At 41.2% G+C, this 24,069-nt stretch overlaps 1 protein-coding gene across 4 annotated transcripts in view; it reads right to left on the reverse strand.

The window, feature by feature from the left end:
- Positions 1 to 23,442, reverse strand: part of MTR (5-methyltetrahydrofolate-homocysteine methyltransferase) — a 58,346-nt gene extending 34,904 nt beyond the window's left edge. Inside the window, exons 1-11 of one of the 4 annotated variants that reach the window (XM_082214988.1) lie at positions 23,262 to 23,434; positions 20,183 to 20,394; positions 15,396 to 15,485; positions 12,956 to 13,025; positions 11,243 to 11,335; positions 10,705 to 10,811; positions 9,337 to 9,396; positions 6,520 to 6,614; positions 3,364 to 3,464; positions 1,309 to 1,370; positions 450 to 517 (exon numbers count right to left, since the gene is read on the reverse strand). In XM_082214988.1, coding sequence (XP_082071114.1) covers positions 450 to 517; positions 1,309 to 1,370; positions 3,364 to 3,464; positions 6,520 to 6,614; positions 9,337 to 9,396; positions 10,705 to 10,811; positions 11,243 to 11,335; positions 12,956 to 13,025; positions 15,396 to 15,485; positions 20,183 to 20,394; positions 23,262 to 23,316 — 1,013 coding nt within the window. In that variant the 5' untranslated portion in view covers positions 23,317 to 23,434. Of the gene's footprint in view, positions 1 to 449; positions 518 to 1,308; positions 1,371 to 3,363; positions 3,465 to 6,519; positions 6,615 to 7,009; positions 7,137 to 9,336; positions 9,397 to 10,704; positions 10,812 to 11,242; positions 11,336 to 12,955; positions 13,026 to 15,395; positions 15,486 to 20,182; positions 20,395 to 22,044; positions 22,097 to 23,261 lie in introns of those variants that run through there. The other 3 variants (XM_082214989.1, XM_082214991.1, XM_082214990.1) reach the window with 3 other exon arrangements.
- Between the last annotated feature and the right edge of the window lie 627 nt (positions 23,443 to 24,069).

Here is a 24,069-nt window from a genome sequence, read left to right on the forward strand (position 1 = left end):
ACACAATGTACAACATTGATCAGAACCAAAGACATGGGCCAGTCCATCAGAAGATTCCTCTGCAAGAGGCCCCATGAAGGAACTTGCTGAGATACATAGTAGTTGCCGTCACCAACATACTTGGCGAATAGCCTTCCAAGGACATGCCTGCTAGCTGTGACTAGTCTCTCCAAGCCACCTTTTTATCAGCGCAACCACAAGGTATGCAGTGACCACTATTGACGAAGTGCTCAGCCAGGGATATCCCAAAGCTGATTTGCACATAATAAACACACCATTGTGGTGGTTGCTATGTGAGGAAAACAGAATCAGCTTTCCTTCATTTTCCAGCAAACCTGGAATGTGTCTAGGACCCCTAAACTGTGCAACAACCCACTACCCCGCCCTCCAAACAGCTTCTTTGGTTGTCTGCATAGATGGCTGAAGCTGATGTTAATATATCAAGTTACCGGATATGCGCTGGAGTGGTTCCACAGCAGCCACCAACTATGTTCACCAAACCATCTAAGGCAAAATCCTGCAGATAAGGAAAAACAGTATTTAGATATAATTGAACTAGGGGAGCTGGTGGGGATGAATTAACAGTAATATAAAAGTAGCATGTCGCATATTACTGGTATGAGCCCAATTAGTGCAGTAGGACCTTCAACTGATTCCTGCTAGCTAACAAGAATATAGCTGGAGCTGCCCACACAACCACATTTGGAAAGAATTTTCTCATCTTCACAGTTTCATTCACCCTCCCCCCCCCCCAAGTGTGTGTTTGAAATATAAATCTATATGATTTCTGGGAAGCCTGCCTCAAGTTCTGCTTGCTTAAGAGCTCTACTTCCTTCCTAGTCACCAATGTAGCACTTCAGGATTGGAGATGAATTACTACGCTGGCAACGCTATCCTGAACCAAGTCACTCTTTGCATAGGTACCTCCTTGTCTTTTACACAGCCCATATCCTTCAGCACAATCAAAGCAAAGCCCCACAATGCTATTATAAAGCAGCTGTCTGGGTCATGTGAGGCCTAACCCTAACCCTAACCCTAACCATTTCCATCTGTCCTTCTTGTGAGTCCACATGTCTACCAACATGTCTTCCGTAATCCGAGATCAACAGGGACAAACTTGAGATCCTGAACCAGCAGCCCCATTCCATAAGGCTGCAATCCTATAAAATTTATTTACCTATGAGTAAGCCCCATCGAACACTATATTACTTACTTCTGAGTAGACAAATACAGGCTTTGATTTACATGCAAATATTTTCCCCCTCTACATTTGGAAGAAATACACACACAATAAATATTATCCCCTACCTTTAGGTGCTTGGCAGTCACTTCAGGTGTTTCATCATAACCACCAAAGGTGTTAGGAAGACCTGAAGAAATATAAGAAAGTGCTTGAACCTCACGTGATCTATACGTAACTTTTCACGTGATCTATAGGTAACTATAGGGGAGTTTTGTTTCCATTTATTATTTCAGCTGGATAATACAATTTATAATTTGCTCGATAACACACATCCATATGCATCTGGCACATCCATATACATAAATCTTGGGAAGTTTTTCTTCTGAGAGGTTTGGTAAAAGGTCTTAACTTCTAAAGCTTTGATCTGCTTAGAAAGAAAAAAACATCACTGCAGCTGTAGTTTTCAATGGGATTAATGAGTATGTGCTACGTTGCTAATAAATAAAAAACTCATTAGTCTTTTCTTAATTAGATTTTCCCAGGCAACAACCTGCCTTAGCTTTAAAATATTAGCTTTTCAAGGTTATTTATTATTTCCAGGTTTTCCCTCCCTTTCTTTCTAAAAACAAATGTCCTTTTTTACTAAAACATCAGCAAATGCATTAGCAGAATGGAGAAGCTGTTGTTTCAGTGTTTAAATGATAGGCACCAATTTAAGTGTCATCCAAAGATTCATTCACATCTTTTTCCACAGAAAATGTTTGCTTACCGCAGAAAATAATAGCATGTAACCAATTATACATCAAAATTAGCGCTTCAAATTTCAAGCATACAGACTTCAGTGGAAGACATCACAATACCAAGGAAGCATTACAAGACCGGGCTCAAAATGTTTATTCATATCAACTCACTTAACCTACCATCAAGAGTTTTTATCAAGGCTCTTTTGATCATAAATCTGCCTCACTTGGAGGTTTAATATCTGTCATGAGCTTCTGGACCGAAGTCACTTCCATTCAGATACTGGCAAGGCGAAGTGGAAATAGGGTCCCTATTCTGAGCAACATTATACTCCATTTTCCAGTTCTTGCTGCTGACATCATACTCTCCAGTGCTCATACCCACACAAACATAGAGAAACAAAGATCTTGGATAAACCATATACAAACTGGAGCCAGTATGGGACAGACTGTTTTAATACTGATTGTGCTACCTTGGATATTTTATAAAAAAGCAGGACATAAATCTTGGTTGGCTGATATATTAAAAAGAACCAGCGTGTCAAAATAGAACAGGCATCCATGTCCATCTATGCCCCTGAGCTTGTGTGCAATGCTTATTCAAAAGGATCCAGGATAGTTTTTATAAGGGGATGCACACACGTAGTAGTGGTGGAAAAGGGGGGGGATTCCATCAGTTCTGTTTTAAGACCAGCTTCTTCTGTCCCTGAATGGTTTCCATTCCAGTTGGTCATTGCAAAAAACCCCCACAAAACTGTTTAATTTTAAGAACTGGTGCCAGTTTGTTTTGCCCTCTCTTCCCTCTACATCTCTTTCTCCTTTTGTGTCATGTGGTTTGGATTGCAAGTCAGCAGGCAGGGTCTGTCTTTATTTTAAGTAAACTACTCAGGGGATCTCTTCAGCTGAGAAGCAGGGTAAGAAAGACTCTAAAATAAATAAAGAGCAGGGGTAAACAAATTGCAAGGCAAGAGTTTTCACTCTGCGTGAGCTCCGATTTACAACCTTCAAATGTATCACTGTATCCCATTTTGCGCCTTGCCTATAATCTAGATTTCCTAAATGGAAAGATGTATGAAGAATGTGGCTGCATAACGGACAGTCTAATAGCACCTAGTCTTCATACAGCTAAGACACAGCCACTGCTCATCTATCCCATCAAGACATAACCAGACAGTGGAGAGACAGAAAGGTATCAACCAGCAGCTGACAGAGCAGGCCCCCTCCAAGGGTGCTTCCACATGTTCAAACCATAATAACTGTCTTGAATTTGGCAGGGTTTTATCATGCAGCTTCATTTGCATAACAATTAAGTTGACTGCAGATAACATAATTATGAAGTAAGCTGTTGCAGCTGTGTTAGAAATGCACATCATGTTGATTTACAAGATTTATCACTTAATGATAAGCAAAAACAGAAAATTCCCACAAATCTGTCCATACCTGCATTGGGATAGCAAATAATGTAGGCTGTTGTACACTTCCCAATAGTTTCAATGAAGGGCCTCATTTCCACTGCCCCCAAGGCACAGTTTAGTCCGATGCTAGAAAGACCAATATAGATTATAGGTATGTATGTAGATATATTATTTGTTTTGACTGAGACACACACAAAAAACCCCCACTGAAAATACTAGTTTGTTAGCTTGTTACAAACAAACTGCTGCTAAAAAAAAAGAACCATTCAGACACCCACAAAGTCCCAGGTTGTGATCTGAGGGCACATGATGCACCCACCTTGCTGAAGCTAAGCAGGTCTGTCTGGTCAGTAGCTGGAGGAGACCACTTGAGACCACCACATATATGAGGTCGAAGTCACAAAAGCCTGCTATCAAATCACCTACCTGGTTATTTTCCTGCTTTTGATAATATTTTTTAACCAGGGAAGAACTTGAGTGTACATCTGCCTAATATGCCTAGGGATAGTGTTAAGATTGTGTAATTGAATTATTCACCTTTGATTCTTTTGAGGCTGATTTATTTTATTTTTTACACGGAAAGAGCCTCAGCAGCCTCTCACCAGGTTATTAGTGTAAACATCTGCATCAGAAATATGAACAAAGTCAGGTCTTAAGCTCAAATTCTAAGCAGAGGTTCTCTCCTCAGATCTCAAATGCAGCTGAATAAAAATATTTTTCCTGTGGTCATTTGTTTCATCCTATCAAACTAAGGAAGCCAACAATTAAGTACCAACACCAGAACTAGAAAAATTCTTAGGCCCCATATGAACTATATGTTTAAAGTAGTATTGTATCACTTTAAACAGTCCTTGCTTCCCCTAAATAATCCTGGTAATTGTAGTTTATTATAGTTGCTGAGAGTTCTTATTAGACCGCTATTCCCCTCACAGAGCTACAGTTTCAGAGTGGTTTAACAATCAATTCCTCTTGCCAGGAAACTCTGAAAAGATTAATGATGAAAACAAGCAGCTCGTAAGTCTGACAAATTGTGCATCTAGCCCATGAGTGGCAATATGTTTGTTTGCTTGCTTGCTTGCTTGTTTATTGAAATGTTTATAAACTACTATTCATTAAAATAATCAGAGCTGTTTACTATTATACATAAGACAGTACAATAAAGTCCATATAAAAAAGTTAAAATCAGAAATCAGCTAAGGTGTATTCTTAATTGCCTGCATAAGCTTAATGGAATAGCAGAGTTTTCAGCTTAAAGTAGAAGGGTTCCTGGAGACCACAAACTGAGTAATTACTGAATACTTGCTACACAAGATTCTGGAGTTCAAATTCAGGAGTTCAGATAGGCAATATGTAAACTCTTCCACTAACAAGCATCTTTTCTGTTCTGAAAGCCAACAACAACAGCAAAATCCTTCCTGGGGCCACGCTGGAAGGAACCAACAGTAAATAAGAATCCTGAGGTGTGTGTGCCAAATGAATAGCTCACTGCGGTGTTAGTATACTCATTCCTCTTTCCCAGTAAGGCATTATGATGTCTCTAAGCACTAGAGACCACCGTGGTCTAAAGATGCCCAGTGTAGTTCCTTCTCTGAAGCTAGGCACATTTGATCCTGGACCTGGCTAGTACCTACACTGTTAAGGAACCCCTGGCCTACTGCAGAGCTTCTTCTTCTGGAAGCTCTGCAGTAGCTTCTCTGCAATAGGTGGAAGCTTCTTCAGCCCACACCGTCCAAGATAAGAGGATGTATGTGGTTATCAGCTTAGCAAGATCACTAACAACGTTTCTGACCTCTTTGGCTTGACCCACAAGCAAACAGCTGACATATTTTAAACTAATCAAACAGTTTAAAAAGTGGTTTTATGCAATTACTTGTAAAATAGGTCTTCACACAGCTGCGCGCGTGCACACACACAAACACACACACACACTTATAACATTGCTTAGAAAGGCTGTCCAAAAAAAGAGAAAAATGAACAAGGAAGGGAGGCCATTTAAAACAAAAACAAAAACCCCTGAATTTAACTTATAGACCCATTACTCAACAAATGCTGGAGCACAGATAAGGATAGCTAATGCTGTCATCCTTATCAAACCACAGATAAATACAATTTCACTCTATGCTGCTAAGTCATGGTTGATTTATAAGCTTCCGCCTTCTTTCTCTTTGGCTCAGGCTCCTTTTTCACCTTAAGCTGCTGAATTTCTCTCTGCGTCATTTCACCACCATCTGTCTCTGTCTGTCTCTACAAGCCTCATCTGGTGATCTCCCTGAAGCTCCAGGGTGGCAAGAGAAAGGTAAGGAGGAAGGCAGGCCCCAGAATGACTCAAGAATGCTTATATTCTCACTGTGCATCGTGTACCTAGTCTGCAATTCCCACTGGAAGTTATAAAAGGTTGCACTTAAAAAACAACAACAAATCAGTGCATTGGTCCTGAGCACTGGCGGAAGGAATGAACAAACATTTTGCCCCCAAGGGACACACACGGGGCAGTGGGTGGGCAGTTGGAAGCCCCATGTCAGCAGATGTGGTCAGAGCGGGTCACATACTCACTCTCACGTAGGATTTACAAATGGAGAATGACACATAGGAGTGACCTGCCTACACGTTCATCCTCCACAACCATCTCACACTTCCACCTAGCCCGGCAAACAGCTATTTGGCAGGCTGGATGCAGCATGATTTATATGGGGAGAAAGAAGAGTAGGGATGACCCTCCCTGCATGCCGTTCTCCACATCACAATGGTATGACAGGCTAAAAAAACTCAGTAGGTGGAGAGATTTGGCAGAGGAGAGGGAAAGGCTGGCTTGACAATCCAAAATGGGATGCACTGAAGGTCGCTGAGGGCCAAGGACTGCCAATATGCAATGACAGCGACAAGTGGACAACTGATTGGCAAGGGCAGGAAATAGGTTGATGCTCTGCCTCCTGCCCATCAACATGCACACCAGGAGAGGGCTGTGAGTGACTTAGGTCTACATGACCCTAAGGAGGCTGTCTATACACTTTGAAAATCAGTGCTTTGAAAAGCAGAACAGATGGATACATTAGACTGGGGTCCAAACATTGTCCGCACAATCCTACCGCAACCCCCATTCATCTGAATCGATTTTAGAAAAACTGGCACAGAGCCTATCAATACTGCATAGCTTTATTGTAAGTAAATTTACTTCTCTCACCAAAGTGGGTCACAGTGAGATATACTGATGACGAAAGCTTCCCCAGTCTGGCCAGAGAGAGTGCGGCCGCTTTTATCGACAATGGTTCCCGATACCTAAACACCACAAGGGAAGCAGCGAGAGAGCGAGAGAGCGAGAGAGAGAGAGAGAGACAAAAAAACCCCTTGTATGAAGACGGCTGCAACAGCAGATCCGAAATGAACAATGCCTGATTAAAAATTAACAAGAGGCAATCAGAATGATGAAGGTTCTGTGCAACAACCTCTGCAAACAATGTTTTAGCTGTCACAAAGATTGATCTGTAAATGAATAGCTCCCTTCTCCATTTGAAGACAAAGGAAGGGAGGGAGGAAGAAACTTTTATCTGAATTTGCACTTGGGATGTTAGGAAATTGTACAGAGGACACAAATATGCTAAAAAATTAACCAGATTTTTGAGATTCTGCTCAGACGATCAGCTTCCCACCCCTCCTTTAAGAGGAATACTCACCTATTCTGTAACAAGGCAAAGAACGGAAGAAAAAACCTCCTCCTCCCCCATAACCCTATAATTTGGCATTTGAGGCATTCATTTTCACATTCTTTTGAACACCACAGGTCCTCAACCCTTCCCTTATTTAATACTATGCTTCCAACGTTGCCTATAACTAGAATCTGATGGTTCCAATGTTCTCATTATGGAACAAACTCCAAAACCACAAAGGATTTCCATGGAAACAATACTGCATTACACAACTGATGCTAGCAGCAACGTAACTGCAAAATACTAGCCTTTTTAATTACACGATGGTCACATCTGCACGTCACAATAACCCAGGGTTGCTGGCTTATTATGGTTTATTGGGTACAAGCAGCATGCTGGTGCACACTCTGTTGATCATTCCTACTTCGCTCCTCTCCTGGCACAAGTAGGGGGAATAAACGAGGAAGACACAATTAAGCTGAGTTTCCCATGACTACTGAACAAGCCAAGATTCGTAAGCCAACAATAAGAAATAGTTTATGGCATGCTAGTGATCCTGGCTTATTAGGCAGTAACAAACCACGATTCTGGGTTCAGACTGTGACTTCCTAATTTGTTTCAACCATCCAGGCCAGAAATTATTGTGCACTGTGCCCCAGCATGCTGTTAAAACATAGTAAGCAGGCAAACTAGGATCATGACATATGAATGCAGTCAATAAACCTGTAGTTCAATCAATTATAACTCCTCCATGTTGCAGCCTTAAGATGCTGTAAGTGTGACAGACAAAATACAATGGTACCTCGGGTTACATATGCTTCAGGTTACATACGCTTCAGGTTACAGACTCCACTAACCCAGAAATAGTACCTCGGGTTAAGAACTTTGCTTCAGGATGAGAACAGAAATTGTGCGGTGGTGGTGCAACGGCAGAGGGAGGCCCCATTAGCTAAAGTGATGCTTCGGGTTAAGAACAGTTTCAGGTTAAGAACGGACCTCCGGAACGAATTAAGTACTTAACCCGAGGTACCACTTATAACCCGAGGTATAAGGTATCTTTTACTGAACCAGGCTGATGCATTTCCTAACACCCTGATCTAATGGAAGCTCTCATGCGTGCTTCTAATGAATAAGAACCGCAGTACAGCTTTTGGTATCTGAGATACTGAGAGACATTAGGGTGAACCAGTATGTTAGATATATATTATTTAAACCACATAAGTAGTGGTAGCTGAACCACATAATAAGTGGAAGTTAACCCAATGGTCTATCTCAGCTTGGATCTCAAGGGATAGCTGTCCAAAGTGATAAGGCGTTCATGTGACAAGAGAAGCACAATGGTTGTTTCCCACCTTCCTGTCACAGTGGGCAGAAGGCTTCCCACAGGACTCTATGACAAACTTCTTCCCCCCTGCCAGCTGCTCCCATGTGTGCCCTTCTCAGCATGCTGCAATCTGCAGGGTCCATTCAACAGCACATTTTACTGTCCGCTCTTGTCCCAGGCACGCAGGCTTCTCCCAGCAGGAGCAGACAGTTGTGCATGGGGGCCATATGGAAGAGCTGGCAAAAAAATGCTGTTGGTTAAAGACACAGGAGGCCTTCAGCTGCTATTGAAGTATGCCCAGGAGAATCTTAGCACACTTGGAAGAGCAAACGTGACAGCAGATGGCACGGAAAGACAGAGTCCAGTGAGAGTCACTCCGTGAACAGGGAGTGCAGAATTGCACACTAGAAGTTTGCACATTTACATATATACACATACACAGCAGAACCAGAGGGGTTCCTGGCAGTATATTTTGACTAACATATTTTAAACTCAAAGAACAGCCAAATGGGGAAAGGTAGTATAGCTTCTGAAACTACAGCTTTTCCACTATTGCTGCTGTACTGTGGAAGGCCCTTTTCTCTGCAATATATGAAGAAGCAACCATTAGTTGCTTCAGACATCTTTCAATGACCTCCTTTTTGGCCTCAGCTTTCTCCAGCCGGCAAGATAGGACCCTGCTTTTATTTGTTCACAGTCTCTGGATTCCTATTTTTGTTTTTATAATACTGTTTTACTGGCTCCATGTTGCATTTTTTTATTTTAATTACATTGTTGTTGCTTATTTTGTATACCGCTGAAGAGACGTTTTAAATATTAAGCGGTTTCTAAATGCCAACGCATATTTATTTATAATTATCATAAGAGGATACCGATGCTCTAGAACATAGGTTTAATGAAAGGAACCTCGAAGTGCAAGGTAACATACAAGACCGTATAGTTTGTAAAACAAAGTGTTCATTTCTTAGATGGTTGAGCATTAACTAATGAATTACAGAGATGCGGTTACTCTTTCAGTTATTATACTTACAAACAATGGTCTGGGGTCATACTCTTCCTCAAACAACTTCTGGAGCGCAAAGAGAGCTGCCTGTGCAATGAAAACATCACAAAAATTAAGGGTGGGTGATATGCCTTCCTTCCACTTTGGAGTTTTCAAACATCTTACACATTTTTAGGTTTTGTTTTGTTGTAGGGAGGGAAGGATTAGACCAGCACCAACAGCTTTTTCTTTAGAGGAGAACAATGACCCCCTAAATAAAAACAAGACCAACAACAAAGGAGCCACAATATAGTCTCTCATGTGGCTCTGTGACTGCAGGAAAAGTTGCCCAACAGCAATTCCACAGTGAGAAGAAATCCAGGCCAGACTGCATGAATCTATGGCAGGTGCGGGAAACCTTTTTCAGCCTGAGGTTCACACTGCCTCTAACCTTCCAGTCAGTTCATGTCAGTGGTGGGTGAGGCCCATTCAAAAGGTTGGTGGGAACACCCCCCTCTTTCTCATCCACATCCACACACATATATATTCAAACACATCCACACACATATATATTCATACAAACACACGAACATATACGTCCATTCTTGCACAAAGCACATACATAAAACAGCCACGTGTGTGTGTGTGTGTGTGTGTGTGTGTGTGTGTATACACTGCCTCTAGAATCAGAGGAAGAATGCTGGTTGCTGGGGATCCCAATGAAGAAAATGCTATCACACTGCTGTCCTTGTTGTGAGTTCCCTAAAAGCATCAGGTTGGCCACTGAGAGAACCAAATGCTGGACTCCAGAGTCCTTTAGACTGATCCAGCAGCATTCTTCTTATCTCCAGCCTCTAACTCAGGGCTTCAGCAAGCCTGGAGGAGTCATGTAGTCCTGTTCAGGCTTCACCAAGGGGAAGGAAAGGACACTTCTCTCATTCTACATCCACCCAAAACACTCCCCCTCTGTGCTACGTAACGCTAAAGGGCTCGGATTTGGAGCACTGTTGTTTAATTATCAAGAGAAAGGTCTCCATAAAGTGGGGGAAAGGGCTCGTTTTTCTCCTTTCCTCTTTCCTGAAGCGTCCCCATCCAGTGCAAGGAAGAGGAGCTTCTTAACTTCATGTCATACATGGCATCCCTTTCCAGGAAATTTTAACCGTCCCATCCAGAATACTACAAGCTATTAAGGACTCCAGCAGAACAGTTCCAGCGCGCCCCCCCCCCATCGTTCCTTGTTTAATGCACTTGTACAAAGAGAATCAATATTATCATTTTAAATAAAATGAGTTTTATCTGCTTTTGACTTGTGTCATCTAACTTTGTGATCAATTAAATTATAGTTCACATGGGGTGGGGGGGTTGTTTGTTGTTTTTTTTAAATGGCACTTTCAAGAGTTTGCTTTGAATTCTCACCTTGGCATTGGCTGTATCAAATATGGTTTCAACTAACATGATATCTGCTCCACCATCAAGAAGTCCTTTGGCTTGTTCGGTGTATGCTTCCACAAGCTCATCAAAAGCTGCAACACAATAATAACAGATTCCCTTTTATGCTAGAAGTGACAATGAAACACCTATTCCGACAACAAATGTGGTTCTCATATCCTCCACAACTGGTGGACATGCAAGAAGGTAACTTTGCACTGAAATTCCTTATCATTTGGTGCAATGTACAGCGGAATGAGATTAGTTATTAGGCTCTCAAATAATTCTAATTAGCTTCCTCGAAGATATTGTGGACACCTCTAATATGGAATTAGAAATAGATTTATGAACCACAACAAAAACATGAACTAGCATCAAAATTGGAAGTCTCTGGACTCACCAAAAAACATGTTAATGGGTCAGCCTATATTATAAAAGTAGTGTTGGTGTTAAACTGATAGAAACAGAAAAAGCAAAATAAATAATATTTGCCCTCAGTCTTTGGAATAACAATCTAAATACTTACTGACATTTCTGTAATCTGGCTTTTCCACTGAAGGGGAGACAGAAAGGGTCTTGTTTGTGGGACCCATTGCACCAGCAACATATCTTTTCCTTCCTTTACAAAGAAGAGACATAATATTTGAGAAACAGGCTTTGGATGATGGGGCAGAGACACAGCAGTGTTTCATCATGTGCTATCCAGACCAATTGAAAAAAGTACGGCACTGCAATTGGGAACAATTATGAGAGGGGCAAAACCTGCCTGCCATGCCAATGGTGAGTGGCACAATCCGGCAGCAAGGAACTTCAAAGGATCCAGTAGGGGAGAGTTCCAAAGTACCAATATAGGAAATACATTTAAAAAATAATAATACAAAAACTATTTAGCATTGTAGTGATAATACAGTTTAGATGAGCAGGTGTTGTATTTTGGCATAGTTCAGCTGCTCGAGGAATACAACTGTTTGCAGTCCAGCTCCAATGTGGGGAAGGGAAGTAATCATTTTGGCAGGAATCAAAACAGCATCCAGCATATGGATGACAACTGGGAAGAAGTCTCAGAGAAACAAAAGAGCCTAAAGGAAAAGTTAGTGGAGAATATAGCTTGAATTAGGCTAATCAGAGAAGCGGTTCTGACTAAACTTTGTGATGCTATTTGTTATGGGTGGAGGGAAGGAAAAAGTAGATAGACAGGCTGTCAAGAGACAGGGTAGCTAAAGGAAGTGAGACACAGCAGAAAGTGATCGGAAATGCACAGAACTGAGGAAACAACAGGTGGTGAACAGGCAGAGTTGGGGGAAAAGGAGGAGCCAAAAAGAATATAGGGCTGGACAAAACTATACATAGGGACAAAGGGACTTGTGGGGTATTGGCAGGAAGGACAAGTAGATAGGCAGATGATACAAGGCAAGCCCCTTCACTCTACACTTTTCAGCACCTGCTAAAAGCATTATTATTTAGATAAGCCTATCCAGATATGTAGAATGTTGACATGTGTTTCAATCTGTTTTTAGCCTATTGTTGATTTTAATCATTTTTGTGACTTCTACTGTCACAACAAGCCTCAAGGGGCAACGAGGGCAGAAAGCCCAAATTTCACATATTGACAAACTTAGCAATCAGTGTTTGGCTGAAGGCTTCTAGAATAAGAACCAAGATTCTAATTAGAAAGACTGGTTAGATACTCCAAGATCAAAATGTGCAGTAGATTCTGGAGATATTTTTTTTAATAGTCTCATAGGTGAGCTGAACTGTAGAGATCTCTCTTTAACTATTACTGGTCTCTTCTAGTCTTGATTTTGAGAAAAAAACACCTTCTCTTTAAAGCTATTAAGAGTCTACATCTCCTTCTTGAAACTAGATATTAGGTTTTTGCTGGAATTTAAGAAAACCATGTTTTCCAGTCAGCACTTGAGTTGCCTATTGCTGGAATCTGCAAGAAACTAATGCCAGTTTACTAGTACTTTAGGTAATTTTGTATAAATAAGAAACCAAGTTTGCAAGCTGCAATGTTTTGGGAATAGCACTGACTGACACTAACATCTGGAATCTAAGCAGAATTTGGAACCCACAAGAGCCCCTAATGAATAGTGCCTATTTTATTATGCATTATTATGTTTCACTGAAGGACACCTCCACCAATTACATCCTCCAGCCTAATGAGAAACAGTAATCCTAGGCTAATGTGTGAACTAATTGGAAGCCAGTAGGTTAGAAATATTGGAATGTTATTTACCTGTCTCAGCAGTGACCTCATCGACTGCTTTTCGGGCTACCTGTGCTGATATTTTGTTTAACCGATAAGCCTGGGCAGCACAGGGGTAGGAGAAAGTGGAGGAGACATCAAAACAAACAAGCATCCAGAAAAAGACATTATATTCAAAGTTTAACTAACTCTATTTTGAACTGCATTTTAGAGTGTTCATTTGCAATGCATTTTATAGCCAATTCACAAGTCATGGTATAAAAAAACATCAACACCCACCACAGCATGTTTCAAAAGAGCTGGCTTCCATTTTGGATCCCTAAACTATCAACTTGGCTCAAAAGTCTCCACCTTGTTAGAAATGTTAGCTGGCAAGGGCTAACACTATGACAGGATTTTTTTTGCAGCTCTCGTCAACACCCTCTACTGAAATGTGAAAGAGGAAGAACTCTAGAAGACACAAAAGCCTAATCTCACCCCTCCCCACCAAATTCAACCAAGGCAATGCTGTACCAATGAGTTACTGAGAGTGCCCAGTTAGTATGTGATCCTCCAGTCAGGATCAACATACATCCAGCCTGGAGTCAAGCATCCCCCCCCCTTGGTCATTAGGAAGAATGTACGCTCATCTTCCTTTTTCGTGCACTAGCAGATCTTTCTTCCAGTTTTCATTCTGACCTTGTTAGTCTTGTCTTTCTAAGACAGCAGCAGAGAACTTCAGCCTGTGGGTCAACACAGGCCCCTCCAAGATCATCAGAGGCCCTCTTCTGATTGCCCTTTTGACACAAGCTTTAAGGGTAGCAACGAGGGAGAGGGTTTTTTCAGTGGTGCACGCTCACATTTGGGGAATGCTCTCCCCAAGGACATTCGCCTAGTTGCCTACATCAACACATTTTTGGTACCAAAGGCTTTCCTCTTCTCCCATGCATCTAATGATTAACATTTCTGTGGGTGCTTTAGCTTGCTCACTTTTTGATGACCACAATCATGTGCATGTGGTTGGGAAGAGGTGAATGTTTCCATCTTTTGCTTTTAGAATTAAGCCTGTGGTTATTTTAGTGCCCAGTAAAGTGTAAAGTACTTTTTGTACTGCAAGTTGCCTCAGGATTTTTTTTAGTAGGCTTCCAACAAATGATTCTTTAGTGTTACGTGTAGAAGCCTTAGACTGTGGGCTCTCATTTTCCTTTCTTCTGATATTGCCACGTGAGGTAAACTGAAAACTGAAGTAAAAGCTTCCAATTAACCATGGTTTATTGTTGCATCTGAACATAGAACTGCAGTTAATCTTATGTTTATGGAAACAAACCAGAATCAGCAACCAGTTTTGAGTTGGATAGTTTCCCTAAACCATAGTTAAGGTTTAAGGTTGTTTATTTAAAAACAACAACACAGACATCATAGGTAAACACAGTTAGCTGGAAATTCTCACTTTTGTTTTCAATCTCCTACTAATATTGGAAGGCAGTGGGGAGCTCAGATGTCCTTGTCCATTCACATAAAGCTATGCCATAGTTTAGCTTTATGTCTGAATGTAATCAGTGTCACAAATTTACTTACCTCAAGAACTCAGGAAAGGATTTCAAATGTCACAAGACAGCATAAATCAGTCATGACTGTCCACATTTATTAATTTATTTTAAAATGTGCATTTAGAGCCCAGTTGAAACCAAGCTACAGGATACTAAAAGTGTCACGGTCTTGCTATGAAGCAAGTGTTCTCCATTAGAGAACAATTATTCAAAAAGTACTCATTTGAGAAATTAATGTCCCTCAAACCCACATTGATAAGTCTAAATAAGCCCCTCATGCCACATTGCACCAATGATAAGGGAACTCCTTTATCCCCTTTAACAGAATAAAAAGAACCAAAGCGAGGCACTCTTGTTTCACTGATCCTTTAAGGATCCTTTGATGAGTAGCCAAACAGTGCATGGGCATGTCTGATTTTGATCCAGAATGTATGCTAACGCAAGAATGCATTACAAGAGATCACCCAGCCTTATAATTAGGCACTGGCTTGGCTGCCTAGTAAAACTGCTTCCAGGGGATCAGGCATGCCCCCTTAATACTACTGCCTGCAAACTTTTCTTCTCTCAGCAGAAACAAGGGACTGCAGCTGCTGACCTTGAGCTGCAAACATACAATGGAGTACTGTGGCTGCTAATCCTTGCATGTTCTCTCTCCTACTCATTCAATCTTCATTTGCTAGACTGGGACTGGGATAATCTTTCATCAGAAAGAAGCAAATAAAAACGACATTACCTATAACGTCTCAGACAAATGTTGCTATTTTTAATATAGTGCCATGATTGTACATGGCACAGTGCAGAATAAAATAAGCAAAAGGGGCAGGCATGTGCCCCATCTAAATTTCAACAGGGGGTGGCGAGACAGCCACGTGAAGGAGAAGAGTAAATGTGAACAAGCTAGAAAACCCAACCTTGATTAACAAGAAATTCAAAATTCTTACCAGATGTTCAAGGCCATAGTCAGCTTGTGCTATTCTGGTGCTGCTGAAAGTGTTTGTCTCAATGATATCAGCACCAGACATCAAGTATTCCTGCAAGAAAAAGAGAATGATTAGGGGGTTTCTTTGGGGGGGACGGGGACAAGTTGTTTTTCAAATGCAAGTTAAGCCTCTTTACAAATGTCAAACAAGGAATTTAAGCTCTTCTACAGTCCTTCACAGTAGAAGCCCATCTGCTCTCTGTATTTAAAGTAGTGCCATACCGCTTTAAACAGTCCTGACTTCCTCCAAAGAATCCTGGGAACTATAGTTTGTTAAGGGTGCTGAGGGTTGTTCAGAGACCCCTATTCTCTTCACAGAGCTAAAATTCCTAGAGTGGTTTAACAACCAATCCCTTTTCCACACAGAACTCTAGGAACTGTAGTTCTGTGAGGGGAACAGGTTTGCCTACCACTCTCAGTAAGTAACCAGGTGTAAAACAGGGCTTTCTCTCATCACTTTTAATTCTGCAATTAATCTTAAGAGATTAGAGGAAAAGCTTAAAAAGTCCTACCATCTGCAAAGTCAGCTAGTGCCTTTTCATTATTTGAACAGCAGGAGATGAAAATCTACCATATATTATGTAATTAAATTATAACTGAAAGTGGCAATAGCAGTAATTCCTCTTGGGTACTCACGCTGTTCCCCAAAATGAAGACACTTCAGTTCCTTAAAGAAATGTGCATACTTCTTTCTAGACTTGGAAGCACTGATGTCACTGTTTAGAATATCAATATAATGATGTGGTACGGTTTAAACCCTTGAGATTTTCCTCAGTGAAAAATAAAAATAAATGAGGACAAGGGTAATTAAAGCCAATTATATTTTAATCAAAATGCTAGAAGAGAAATTCCCAGCTTAGATTTTCAAGGAAACTTATTGATAAGTGACAAGGTTTCTCTAGACGCAAACACATTTTTCAAAAACTAAGGTTGAACTTACATGATTGTTTATGACAGGAAATGACACAAAGAGGGTTGGGAGACAGATTGACCTCCCTTCTCTGGTAATAACTTTTTTCTTTTCTTTTTTGCAAATGCACTTCAATGTCTGAACAGATGCTTACCCTACACCAGATGAAACCTTGCCTGTCAACTGGGAGCCAGTAACATATATAGATTTGCAAGTGGGCCTTGAATTTGCTGCTTGTCTACCCCTTTCCCACCCCTGAGGTGGCTGGATTGTCCAGGTGAGACCACTCTCAGAGGCTTCAGCACACATTTCACATACAGTGAGAGGGTGCAGAGAACACTATTGTGCAGGGGCAGCACTACATCAAGGCTACACAAGCAATTACCTGGGAAGCCTAACTTTGGCAGGGTGCCATCATCAGCTGCACCAACACACACAAGACAGGAAGATTCTCTGTCATAGCTTCGAGGTCTCTCTTTTGGATATTCCCCCCGCATTTGCATTGGTTTCTCCTCTGCTGGACTGAATAGTAGCAGCAGACCCCATTCAGTTTCAGCATTTGTCAACAATAGTAGAAGCAGCAAATGAGAGGAAGGGCATGGAGATATTTTTCCATTTTTTCAGTAAGTGATGGTGTCAGAAGGGATGGGGAGGATGGGAATTTGATGTTGCAGAGCTTAAGTTTCCTTCTCCCCCCCCCCTTATTGTTTTTTTTAAAACACAAACACCAAATTGAACTGTAACATATAACACATTTATCCAACACATATTCCCCCATGTCCTTATCCCAAGTGATTGGAGTGCAGCTGGAGGATGGATGGCGGTTAACAGACTGAGGTTGAATCCTGACAAGTACTGTTTTTGTGGGACAGGGGCCGGGGCAGGTGTGGGGGTCTCTCTGGTCCAGAATGGGGTAACTGTGCCCCAGGAGGACTAGGTGTGCAGCCTGGGAGTCATTTTGGACTCACAGCTGTCCACGGAGGCACAGGTCAATTCTGTGTCTAGCGCATCTTCTACCAGATCCATCTGGTACACAGGCTGAGACCCCGCCTGCCTGTGCACTGTCTTGCCAGAGTGGTACATGCTCTGGTTATCTCCTGCTTGGACTACTGCAATGCGCTCTACATGGGGCTACCTTTGAAGGTGACCTGGAAACTACAACTAATCCAGAATGCAGCAGCTAGACTGGTGGCCAGGAGTGGCTGTCGGGATCATAGAACTCTGGTCCTAAAGGATCTTCATTAGCTCCCAGTACATTTCCAAGCACAATTCAAAGTGTTGGTGCTGAGCTTAAAAGCCCTAAACGGCCTTGGCTCAGTATACCTGAAGGAGTGTCTCCACCCCCATCGCTCAGCCTCCATCACTGAGGTCCTCCTCCAAAGGTCTTCTGGAGGTTCCCTCACTGCAAGAAGTGAGGTTACAGGGAACCAGGTACAGGGCCTTCTTGGTAGTGGCACCCTCCCTGTGGAACACCCTCCCTTCAGATGTCAATGAAATAAACAACTATCTGATTTTTAGAAAACATCTGAAGGCCGCCCTGTTTAGGGAAATTTTTAATATTTGATATTTTATCATGTTTTTACTATGCTGCTGGGAGCCGCCCAAAGTGGCTAGGGAAACCCATCAGATGGGTGGTGTATAAATAATAACATTAGTAGTAGTAGTAGTAGTAGTAGTAGTAGTAGTACTAAACTTAACAGGGAAAATAAATTAACTCTATTCTCAGAGGTGCCATACATTGTTTCCCTATGTTCTTAGCTTTAAACAGCTCAAATCCCTAGTTTTCAACCTTTTCAGCTTTCCCAATTCACCCCCCACAACACACATTTTCCCTGCCTTTCAACCTGCCACTGTGTTGCAGATCTTTCCATCACCTGTTTTTTCTTATAATGAGCCAAATCCTCTTTTCTTTTCTCTTCTCATGTCTGCTTAGCTGCCCCCCTCTACCTAGCGATGCTTCTAAACTGGAGGCTCCTAGCAGTATCCAATCAAGGCTTTTCCATGGTAAACTGCATGTGAAATTGAAATTGAGTGGAGAAGCAGGTACTGCACTTTGTCTGCATGGAAACCTCTCAATATTCCACCCACACAAATGGGCTGACATAAGTGTGTAGGTGGGGGAAATTCAATTCACTCAAGCACGCCATTTCCAAAGCACTTACTCTATCACCTTTTAAAATGTACACTCAAATATTTTTGTATTTACTGCTATTGAACCATTACGTAAGTAGCTTTTTTAGGAGTTGGAAGTATTTTATTGCTAATTATAGAGCAGGGGGGATAAAAAACTGTGCTAAAATGGAAGACAGCATATGTTTCATTTTAATAATCTAAAAACATTACAGGGAACCAGGCAGTGGGTCTTCTTGGTAGTGGCGCCCACCCTGTGGAACGTCCTCCCAGCAGATGTCAAAGAAATAAACAACTATCTTACTTTTAAAAGACATCTGAAGGCAGCCCTGTTTAGGGAAGTTTTTAATGTTTGATGCTTTATGGTGTTTTTAATATACTATTGGGAGCTGTCTAGAGTGGCTGAGGGAACCCAGTCAGATGGGCTGAGTAAATAATAATAATAATAATAATAATAATAATAATAATAATAGACATAAAAAGATCCTGCTGGATCAGGCCAATGGCACATGAAGTCCAGGATCCAACCAGGCAACTGTGGGAAGTCCGCAGTCTGCAATAAAATGTTTTGTTTTATTTTATGAAAGCATCAAATACTTTAAGAATTACTCTTGAAGGTGAAAAGATTAAGAGAATTTTAAAAAATCAATGAAAAATAAAATAGATACAATGATAGACTGATACCAAGAGACCAGGCAATACTGCAAGTGATTCAAGGTAGAGATGCATGGTAAAAGAGTTATATGCCAAACCACATCTCATTAAAAAAAAAAAGGCAGAAGGGTACTGCTAAGATGGGTAGCACCTGCAGAAGTTGCACTACCCTATCATTCTTTCCACTGGAAACTTCCAGGCTGAACTACTGCAATGCATTCTACATGGGGCTGCTCTTGAGAAACTCCAGTTGCTGCAAAATGCACTAGCTCAACTGCTTGCCAGGGCTGGGTATTGCAAATATGCTGCCCTGCTGCTGAAAAAATTGCACCGGCTGCCAATTAGCTACTGGACTTAGCTCAAGGTGATGGTTTTGGTGCATAAATACAGCTTGAGACCATGATATTTGAAAAAATCATCTCACTCCTTATATATCTAACCAATTAAACTACTATGTTCTGCAGGTGAGGGCCTCCTCCTGCAGATACCATCTTCATAGGAGGTCTGTTACACACAATATAGGAATTAGGCTTTTAGTGCTGTGGCACCTACACTTTGGAATGCTCTCCCCTGGAATATTAGACAGGTGCCATCTCTGCTGTTGTTTTGGTGTCTAGTGTGAAGACCTTACTCTTCCAACATGCATTCCTAGTCTACCTCTGTACTGTAAATGTTTTAAATTGTTTTCTCACTTGTTCTTTGCCACCCAGGGCTCCTTCAGGAGGAAGGGCAGGATATAAATTTATTCAGTAAATAAAAAACAACAAAACAATTCTGTAAAGAATATTCAGTGAAATCACAGTCCATTCAAACTGATAAAAGTTTTTCAGTCCAATGCAGTGAGGTCTTATTGGCTGTTACAATTATCAAGTTTTTACTAAAGAAAGAGAAAGTATGCAACATACTCAGCAATTACCTCTACATACATTATAATTCACACAAGTTTTTCAGCAAAAGGAACCATGATAATTATTGTCATCTAAGTTATCTGCATATGCCTTTGCAAATAATCAGTATTCTCCCAGTGAAATCCTCATAAAACAAACTATACTGACCTTGTGAATTTTGTAGATTATGTCGGGCTGAGTTATGCTTAAAAGATCATTGTTTCCCTTTAGCGGTTTCATATGATCCTTAAATTCTTCACCTTGAAATTGTTCTTCTGTTAAGTTATGTTGCTGGATCATGGTCCCCATGCCTCCATCCAAAACCATAATGCGTTCCCGCAAAACCATTTCAATTTCATCTTTCAGGCTTTTCTTCGTAGCTGTGTTAGGAACAGGGTCAAGTGAGAAATGCATATTCAAAGCCAGGGTGGATAAAAATCAATGATTTTAAAAAATAATAATCTATTTTTTTTATTTAAATCGGATTTTTAAAATCAGGATTTAAGTTTTTCATGTGTGCTAAAACTGAGTAAGTTTTTTAAAAAAAACAATTGTTTAACCACATCAGTTAAAAAACATGGATACATATGATACAACGTTATTGTTTTAGTTCAATAAATTGTTTAAATTGTTATTAAGGAAATGATTGTTTTCCTTCTTCCAATAAAGTACAGCAGAAAAATTATCCAAATATAAACAATTAACTTATTAAACTTCACAATAATTTCATAATTATCTATCTATGTATTTCTAATAGTATAACCAAATCAGTAATTTTTGATATAACTGTAAAAACTACTCCAAAAATTAATTATTCCAAAAATGAATCCTTCATCTGGTTGTAAATATTAAGGTTGTACCTGCAAGAATGAGTCTTTCTGTAAATAACTGATTAAATCAAGTCTTCTTGACTAGTGATTTAAATCAATTTGATTTAAATCAAATCCACCCTGTTCAAAGCAATCAGCAGTATCCTCTATTGCAAGTATCATACCCTCTCCTTTAAAGAATTGTACAGTAGAACCTTGGGTTGCGGAAGTAATCCGTAACGGAGGCACGTCCGCAACCCACAGTATTCACATCCTGAAGTGCAGCGTCTGCGCAGGCACAATTTGGCCCATTCTGGTACTTCCGGGTTTCCCATGGTCCACAACCCAAAAACACGTAACCTGAAGTGTCCGTAACACTGTATGACTGTATACTATAGAGCTAGATGTAGAACCAGCTCCTAACTCAGCAGCAATGCTTCTCCCTGTGTTCTTGCAAGCCTGTAGATTTTAGGGCTTGTTTGGTTGAAGACGTAACAGTGCAGCTCTACCATGCTGTGATATATCCAATGTTAGTCATACTCAGAGTGGACTTTCTGAAGTCATTTTCAATTTCTTTCAATGGGTCTACTTTGAGTATAATCCTCTTTATCACCCATGGAGTGGAAAGAAAGCATAAGTTTCTTATTACAGTAGTAGGTAGGCATTTTTGCACATGCTCTGTCACACTGTCAAGACATTCAGGAGAGATTACCAACAATTGTGAGCTCTTACGGACACGACTAAACAACTAAACAACAACACACAGGCCATGCCTACCCACATGATTTTTAAGCTACACCAGTCCTTCTAAAAAATAAATCAGCTTCCTATTGAGCAAATGGCATTAAGAGGTTAGGTCACCACACAAGAGCAATCACTGATAGCCCTATCCCAACAATGTTCACTCTGAAGTCCCACCAAGTCCCACAGGTAATTTCAGTGAGATAAAACAGTGAGATAAAACAGAAGCTTAGAAAACCACACTATATCCAAACTGGAATACACAGTTTTACCCTGCACCTAGAAAAGATGCTTGGCACATTGTGTCCCATGTTAATTTAAGAGAAGGACAGCACAACTATACAGCGATTTCTTCAGCTCCCATTAAGAAAGCATCACCATAAGACAGAGGTAAAATATGGCACAGAACCTATCACCAGCATTGCACACATTCAAAACAATGCAAAACACGGGGGGAAATGTTATTTTCACTGAACTAACCTTGGTGAGTCTTAAAACATACAGGGTTTTGAGTCATTTGGGCCCCTTCAAGCGGCAAATTTTAAAGAGAATGAACTTTTACCTATACAAGGAATAAATCCTTAAATGCAAAAACCCTACTCACTTTCTTGAACTTATTGAGGGTTACTTCTAAATAAACATGCACACTACAGATTTTTGGACAACCTTCAGTAACACTGTGGACTATTAAGAAACCCTGGGATTCATTTTAATTCCCAAATGTGTATCTCTATGATTACACCTAAGGGGCAAGTTCTATGAACATTTGCAAGCCTGCTCTGTTTTACTCTTTAAGGCGTATATAGATTTAGTGGTATATATGAAGCATGGACCAAAACATTTACATAGCTATGTCCTAAAAGATGTTAAGTCTGCTGGTCCTGCTTTTTTATATTTCTTCCATGCCTCCCAAAGGTCCTTTAAAATACTGCAAGATAAAGTTCTCTTTCGAAACCCAAGGCATGTCAATCTACCACGTTTCATTTAAAGAAAATAAAAGCAAGTCGCGACCACAGTACATGCGGTTCCCAAGTGTGTTGATGTATTTTTTTCCTGCTGCCAAACACACAGACATATTTAGAAGGCAAGTTACTGTGCCTCTTAATAATGTCTCACAGGGTACTAATGAATACAGAAGATCCATTTATTGCCTACTATCCATTGTCCAGCTCAACACAGCCAAAGGTTATTCAATCCACATGCTTCATTGCATCATGTTCTGTCCACCACGACAGCTACTAAAGAGAAGAAAGTTATATATAAAAAAACCACACTAATAAGTCTAACTAGGGGAAAAAAATAGGAATGGAAAGCAACTAACTTTACCCTCCGACACCTACTGAAATGAAGGGACCGAACTTTGTCGCGCTCCTTAATTTCAACAGGTCTGCTGTGAGGCAAAGTTAGCTGGAAAGAGTTAAACCCCCCCTAACTTCTTGTTCTGCACCCAGAAACCGCATGAACTATCATCCATTACGTTCTCAGCAAAAAATATCCTCTCTCCCGACACAGCGTTAAAGCCTGCCTCAGCGACTACTCTCTTCCCTTAAGTGGGAAATAAAACTTTGCTGCACCAGCTGCAGCGGGACACGCACGCGCGCGCGCTCCAACCCCCCAGACCCAGCGGGAAGAACGCGAGGCCAGGACCCAAGCTGCGCACCGCGTGACGTGGAAGCTCCCGGCAAACAAACACGCACCGTCCGACTGCTGGCCGCCGGGCTGATGAGGCGGCTTGTGGATGGCGGGCGACATCCCGCTCGGCACTCGCCTTCCGACACCGCAAATGGGAGAAGAGCCCCAATTCGCTGGCTGGGGAGGCCGTAGGCAGGGCAGGGCGGAGAAGGCGCCTGCGCGTCATCCGGGTATTGGATCAGGCTTCCCTTCTTCGCTCGCTCGCTCGTGAGCTCCTGTTTTCGCCGCCTCAGCTGTGAGGAGAGGCGGAGCCGAGCGGGTTTCTCTGTCTGTTAAAGGCGCCCTCTTTCCCCAATGGCTATTGGTTTTATTCTTCTCATAAATCAGTGCAGGATTTATGTATAAGTTAAACAAGCTATAGCTTAGGGCCCCGCTCTCATGGGGCCCACCAAAAAAATTAAAGGAAAAAATCACTGGATGTGCATTTCCAAAATATAAGAGAAAAAAACAAAATAAAACCTACATACAGCAACAGTGTTTTGTAGGCTCCTATAGTGTAAGTAATGGGCCCTGCCTGCTAGTCTGCTCCCTAAAATATCACTGGTTTGCTCATTTCTATATACAGCGGTACCTTGGTTCTCAAACTAAATACATTCAGAAGTCTGTTCCATATAGCATATATTCAACACAAAACAGCGACAATTTGTTGACAAAGGACAGCTGGACATATAAAGGGCCCCATTACCGTCAGTAGCTTAGGGCCTCATTAAATCTAAATCCGGCCCTGGTTCAAGGACAGGTTCCCAGAAGAGGCACCCTGGCCTCAATCTGAATTAGGGAGGAAGGCAACGCTAGACCTCTTTTGCAAAGGAT

Source organism: Podarcis vaucheri (genome assembly GCF_965113315.1).
Source record: "Podarcis vaucheri genome assembly, chromosome: 3".
In the NCBI taxonomy this organism is placed as follows: domain Eukaryota; kingdom Metazoa; phylum Chordata; class Lepidosauria; order Squamata; family Lacertidae; genus Podarcis; species Podarcis vaucheri.